Source organism: Microchirus variegatus (assembly GCF_963457635.1).
Source record: "Microchirus variegatus genome assembly, chromosome: 9".
Classification (NCBI taxonomy): Eukaryota; Metazoa; Chordata; class Actinopteri; order Pleuronectiformes; family Soleidae; genus Microchirus; species Microchirus variegatus.
The window spans coordinates 3,373,724-3,380,585 of NC_139810.1; the positions used below are offsets into that span (position 1 = coordinate 3,373,724).

A 6,862-nucleotide genomic window follows, 5' to 3' on the forward strand; every position below is an offset into this window, starting at 1 on the left:
GTTAATGCGTTAATGGCGTCAATGTTAACGCACGTTAGCGCATGGCGCGTTTCCATGACGACTGACTGGAAAAAGACGCACGTGGCTTCATGAGTCCAGGCCCTGTTACCAGTTAGCTCTGTTAGCTCCTTTAGCGCCGTTAGAGCATCTACAGTCGAACTAGAACTTATTAAACAAAATGTTTCATTCTCTCACATTTCCTCATTTTTTTCCTCTTCTGTTTCTCAGGGTTCCATCATTAGCAGCCCGCGGCCACACCAGCAGCGCCCCCTGCCTGCTGGAGGCCTCGCCTACAGCCCCATGATGGTGCCTTCATCTCCAGCAGCCTACCGGCCACACCGCCCTACTCAGAGCCCCGGTACAGGGGTGGGGGGTGGGCCGGGGCTCTGTCACAACCAGGTGGTGGGGGTCAACAGCTCCCCTCTCGTGAGCGGGGGAGGGGCTGGGGGCGCAGGAGGGATGGCGGGCGGCCCGACTGGCGGCGTCCGGCAGGGGAATTTCTTCGGCAGCCGCAGAGGGAAGGTTCCTGGTCCCCTGATGATGACATCACCAACTCCTCAGGGTCCTCCGAGTCCCCTGATGATATCATCGCCCCCCCACTACCCCGCCCCCGCACCTCCCATCCCCCACCCCTCCTCCCCTTCCCCATGCCCCTCCCCATCCGCCAACCTCGGTCAGTCGGACTCGGGCGGAGTTGGAGGGGGCGGAGGTATGGGCGGGGCTCCGTCCAAACTCCAGGCGCTCCACGCCCAGTATTGCCACGGCAACAGTGGAGGAGGCGGAGTCAGTGTTTCTGGGCACCAGCAGCAGCAGCAGCAGGCGCCGCCGCCGCCGCCGTACCACCATCATCACCGCTACCACATGCAGAGCGTCCCGCACCACCACGCCCTCGCGCACAGGTTCTCCGCCCCGCAGCGGCAGGGGCCGCCCGGCTGCGCTCCCTCTCAGAGGATTCCGCATGGCCCCGCGCAGCACCCGCGCTACAACGCGGGCCTGGGCTTCACCTCGCCCCCGCCGCTGTCCCCGCACTCCCCCCTCACCCCTACTCCGCACGGACTCTTCCACTCGCACCCCGTGGTGGCCGCGCGGCCGGGGGGCGCAGCCAAGCTCCCGCTCACCATCTCGCACTCTCAGCCTCACCCCCACGCTCACACGCACTCTCACAACCACGTCGCGCACACACACTCCCCGCTCAGCCCCTCCCCCTCCGCCTCCCCCGCCACGCACTTCATCTTCGCCGCCCCGCCGCCGCAGACGCCGTCGGCGCGCCTCGTCTCGCAGACGCCCCCGCAGCCTTACGCCCCGCAGTATCCGCCCCTCTCCTCCATCCCGCCTCCCCCTCCGCACTCGCCCTTGCCTCCCCCCTCTGCCGCCCCGCTCTCCCCGCACCCGGGGGTGGGGGGGGGCCAAGGGGGCGGGCCCAAATCGAAGCCCGTCAGCCGGATCAGCACGGTCGTGTAAGAAGGCAAAGAGCGGTGGTCTGCCACCCTGCTGCGAGCCACCGGGGGGCGGTAGTGAAGAGACGAGGGAGAGGGATCGGAGGAGGGCAAATGCAAGTGTATCAAAATGGCCGCCTGGTTCGAAGGAGAGCTCTGAGAGAGGGAAAGAGGAAGTTACTCAGCCTGTGTTATTTCCACATCCACTTCCCCCGCAGGTAGAAACTCCCACACCAACAACGTGAAACGTGGCGTTTTTCATTCACTCGTGTGGAAGGAAATGTCCTCGTCTTCTCGTCCTCGGACGAGTTCGACGAAGTGTTGTGTTGTGATGAAGGAAGAACACGTGAGCGAGAGTCGTGGAAGTGGACAAGCGGTTCGGGGACCAGACGAAGACGAGAAGACGAGGAGGAGGCGGGAATAGTGCCTGAGAATCCAACACAGCAGTTAGCTGTGTTAGCCGAAGGAACGTCCGTGAGTCCTTTCATGGAAACTGTCCAAAAACTAACAAACAAACAAACAAACAAAAAAATAAATTAAAAAAACTCACCAGTCTTGCACCACTTTGTTTTTTCGCACAAAAAGCACCTGGACCATTGTTGTGGATGTTGATGTTAAAGGGACAGTTCGGGTGTTTTGTGTGTGGTTGAACGTTAGGCTGGAAAACGCAGACGTGTGATAAAATCTACGTCAGTTCAAGTCTACGATATTTTAAGAACGTGTTCACGTCTTTATCTGCACTGTTAGACAGACTTTTCCAACAGGAAACAGAAGTTTGTAAACCCCTCACTCTCCCACACCAAAGTCCATAGAGAAAATCAGTGATTTTAGCTCGCGGTGACACAGGAGCTGCTGGTCTACTGCTGCCTCGTGTGGTCACTTTGTGTCACTGAGGTCAATTTGAACAAAGGATTTCAAATGCGGAATTTTATAAAATAAGACATTTGGGGTCAATTCCAATTCCTATCTTAACCCTCAATCTCAACCCTTAATCTTAACTGGCCTCAAAACCAAGTGCTGAGGGTTATTTTGTGGGGCGATACAGCCCTTAAACTTGACCCTCAACTTAATTTTAAGTTGACCAATAAGTGTAAACAAAAATACTGAGTATTTACCTGGTTTCTATATGGTGAATTTTAGTGTATTATTGGCTTATAAGCTGGTAATAAGCAGGTAGCTACAGCCCCCAATTACTAGCTATTTACCCAGTAAATATATGGTAACAGAAATGTGTTACTTGGTATTAACCTGTAATTAGAAGGTAAGAACAATGGCCAAAATACTGGGTAATAACCCAGTAAATTATAAAGCGTTATTATATTAACGCTTATATTACTTAACGCTAAACTTTAGAACTGCAATCTGGTCATTAAAATGATTACAAATGGGATTTCTTCAGTTTTTTTCCAATGTTGGGTTCCTAAATTGGCCCTCAGGTATCAAAACTTTGAGAACCCCTGCACTAGAGGGAGCGCATTTTTGAGATTGAGGGTTAAGAAAGGAATTGGAATTCACCCTTGAACTTAGTGATGGAGGCAGCAGTGGATCAACAACTCCTGTGTGCTGTGATGTTAAAATCACTGATTTTCTCTATGGACTTTGGTGTGGGAGAGTGAGTGGTTTACAAACTTCAGTTTCCTGTTGGAAAAGTCTGTCTAACAGTGAAGATAAAGACGTGAACATGTGACGTAGATATCGTAGACTTAAACTGAAGTAGGTTTTATGAGCTGAGGCTAAAATCAGCCGTGTTTTCACTGACACGTTTATAATCAACACTTTAAACCTGAACGTTCCCTTTAAAGAAGCCATGAGGTGACGCTGAGTGCTTTGCTTTGATTTGGTGCAGTTTCTGTGTCTTAGACAGGTTTTTGCATGACCTGTGCAATATCTACTGAGTGTCGGTGAGTCTGTGGTTCAAATATGCAGTGGGAGGGAGTTTGTCGTCATTTAAAGACCCAATCCAGCGTTTATTTGCCCCTCCCCCTCTAAAGAAGAAGAAGAAAAAAGTGCTTCAGTGACTGTCACTGAAAAGACTTCACTTTCTACTATACGACTATAAACTTTTATAAAACTTCAAAATAAGCCATCGTGACAAAACTACAACTACAAAATGTCTTATTTTTGATGTTTTGCGATTACAGGGTTTCAGCAGGAGGAGGCGCTACGCTGTCGTTTCAGATTTGGACTTTAAAGCGGTGACATAATCTGCTCAATAATCTACTCCTGTGAAGGCAGATGTATTGAATCATTTCTACTGAATGTCCTTTTATGATCACCGGGAAAACGCGACTTTGTCTCACGCTTCATCACGCGTGTTTGTGTCAGGGAGGCAGGTTAAGATTATTCTGCTGAAAGGTACCAAAACAGGGTGCATTCTGGGTAACAGAGTCTTTTTTGTCTCAGTGGCTCGTCGGCGTCTGACGAAGCCAAAAGAGTCAAATGTGAATGAAACGTCAGGGTAAAGGAAAGTGAGACGCAATAATCACAAGTTAAAGTTGAATTATTATCTTAAAAACAAATAATAATCTCTGGAGATTAGAAGACGAACTGTAAGAAGTCCATTCTCACACGTTGCCACGTATTTATAGAACATTTTTTTCCCCTCTATTTTGAAAAATAACATCGTGCACAACAAGAAACCTGCATGAAAATCCCTTTGAGTGCGATCATGACCAGGCCAAACCTATAGGCGGCAGTGTAACGAAAAAAAACACGAACATTGTCGTTCAATGTTCGATATTATCGGCATGATATCGATATTTATGAATATTACGATCATTTCTCTACAGAAGAGGAGACTAAAACGGGGTTGGACCGCCTTTAACCCAGCTGCAATCGGCTCCGCCCACTGGTCCGATATCGTGGATCCCCAGTTTTCTGGGAACCTAAAATTTTGTATTTGTGGCCAAAAAAAAAAAAAAAAAACGCATTGAAAGGTTTCAGTTTCTTCAGATACGTTGGCTACGTGTAGAACACGTTTAATTTGACGCGTTGTTTGACGCGAAAGAACGAGGTGCCTTCGCGCTGGAAGGACAACGAAACTTTGGAATGGAAAGACAATTCAGCATCAGAGTCAATAACGTGTTGATTGATTGTATTTTTAAACAATAACAAATATGAAGCCATTTCCTGGATTGTCGCGATGAAAGACTGAGGAACCTAAACTTGGACCTGACGTCGTTTCGTCGTCACACAGAACAAAGTGAAACCATTGTTACGTTTAATTTTGGCTCTTTTTTTTTTTTTATTGATTTAAAATGTATTTTTCTCTGTTTGTTTTTGTTTTCTTTTTCCCCTGTTGGGTCCAGAACATCAGCTGATGTCAGGGCAGGAGGTCCAGAACTCTTCGTCAGGCGGACGATGATGCTCTGAACGAAATCAAGCGTTTAATAACTGTAGATATTACCTGTACAGCGTGTTCTGTTTTCAATGGGCCGACAGCGTCGATCTGTAACAGGTTCACAATTTGCTTGACTTAACAAACGCTGTGTTTCTGCCGCGCTGTGTTCGTTTTGTTCGGTTTTGGTAGAAAAAAAAGTCCTGGGTCGAGCTTGAGTTTCCACGTAGAACCGCGCAGTGACATGGACGACGACGGACTCTCAACTCAACTCAAAACATACCGAAAACAAACCGAACCGTTCCACGCGGTGGAAACACGGCTAAAGTGTCCGCTCTAAAAAAAAACAAACAAAAAAAAACATGGAGGTTCTTCAGGCTTTTTAAATATGATCCATTTCCTGTCTTTGGAAAGAATAAAAAGATAATTTTGTAAAATGCCATTTATGTTTGGGTTTTCCGTGGAAATGTCTTTGGTGGATCAGGTGACGGAGTTCCTCAGGGAAGCGTCCTGGATCCGCTGTCGTTTCCAGTCTGAAGAACCTCTTTGACTTTGTTTTAGAGCGCGTCGCTGATATTATTATCAATATTGTTGTGTGACGAGCTTCTACTAACATAACGTACTCCTGGGCTGTTTTGTATTTTTAGCATTTCTTTTTATTTTGTCATGTGCTTTAATATCAGTGTGAGATGATTTTTTTTTTTTCCTTCTTTTTTCTGACATTTTATTGAGGAACTTTTTTTCTTTCGACAACAAATCAACAACAACAATAACAACAATAATAATAATAATACAGACTGATGATCACATGAACACACACACACACACACACACACTCTGAACCTAACTTCAAAACATCCCATTTCAACGGAAACAAAGAAAAAAAAAAACCATTCAAACACGTTGAGCTGCTGAATTCTGGACCGTGTCATGTGACCCACAGAAAAACGCGTGAAATAAGATCAACGTCTTGAGTCAAAAACCTACCTCGCTCAGAATTTTACAACCAAAATCAAGAAGATTCACTGAAGCTCCATAACGACGTTTGTTTGTTTGTTTTTTAAACGTTAGGACCTGCAGAGACTTTCGTCGACGTAAATATTGTTGTAGTTTGCGTTTTTTGTCGCAGTGAAACTCGCACTGACGATTGTATCTGCTCCGATTCAACTTTTCCCATCATCACCTTCTTCTTCTTCTTCTTCCAGTAAGTTCAATGCCGCCCCCTACAGTTCCAAGTCCGTATTCGCAGTTCTTCTTTGAGCGTACATTTGAGGACCTCGTCGCGCACGAAAAACGCGCCAAACTCGGGCGTCCGCACCAGGACCCGCGAACGTCGCCATCTTACCGAGTTTCAGGGCTATCCGAAAAAAATGTAGCCTTCCCACGACCACACAAACACACACACACACACACAGACTCCGCCCCCCTCTCATCTGTATGTGGGTTACCACGGCAACCATGGCCAAAACATATCTTTGCAGTAGTATCACAGCAGACTTCCTCCCCATTCGCGATGATGATATCTTGGCGCCACCTACTGGCAACAGGACGTACACCTTGTATGTAAGGAGTGGTCTACACCTGACATGACTCTAGCGCCACACACTGGCCACTGCGGTCACTCCACGCCCCAACATGCTCCCCTTTATTATTATTATTATTATTATTTTATTAGTTTGATGAGATTCTTCAGATTTAAAATGTGTTGCAGGTTTTTCATCAGTTTCTCAGGAAATAAATAAACGCCCAGATCTTTATGTAAAAAAAAAAGACATACAAAAAACATATTTATTGATTTGAGATTAGAGTTTTTACACAGTTTGGTGCAGACGATCAGAATCAGAACACTTCCTCTCTCCTCTTCATCTTTAGGGTAAACGTCAGACAAAGCTGCAGGATTATGACGTGGATTAACACGGACTCACGTCAGGGGCTGAGAACCGTGTGTGTGTGTGTGTGTGTGTGTGTGGTTTGTGGAAGTAATGACGTCATCCTAGAAAACAGGGGTGGAACATTCCTGCTACATTTCCAGAAACTTTCCATGTGAATTAATTAGAATTAACGGGAAATTTTGGGATCATTTAAAGAA

At 47.0% G+C, this 6,862-nt stretch overlaps 1 protein-coding gene across 1 annotated transcript in view; it reads left to right on the plus strand.

Annotated features, from left to right (window-relative positions):
- The window catches only part of LOC310931827 (IQ motif and SEC7 domain-containing protein 2-like), a gene marked incomplete at both ends in the record, with an annotated part of 62,117 nt that extends 60,656 nt beyond the window's left edge, over positions 1–1,461 (plus strand). Inside the window, one exon of the mRNA XM_083895064.1 lies at positions 229–1,461. Within this exon, the coding sequence (XP_083751190.1) occupies positions 229–1,461 (1,233 nt within the window). The remainder of the gene's footprint in view (positions 1–228) is intronic.
- Positions 1,462–6,862: the final 5,401 nt, after the last annotated feature.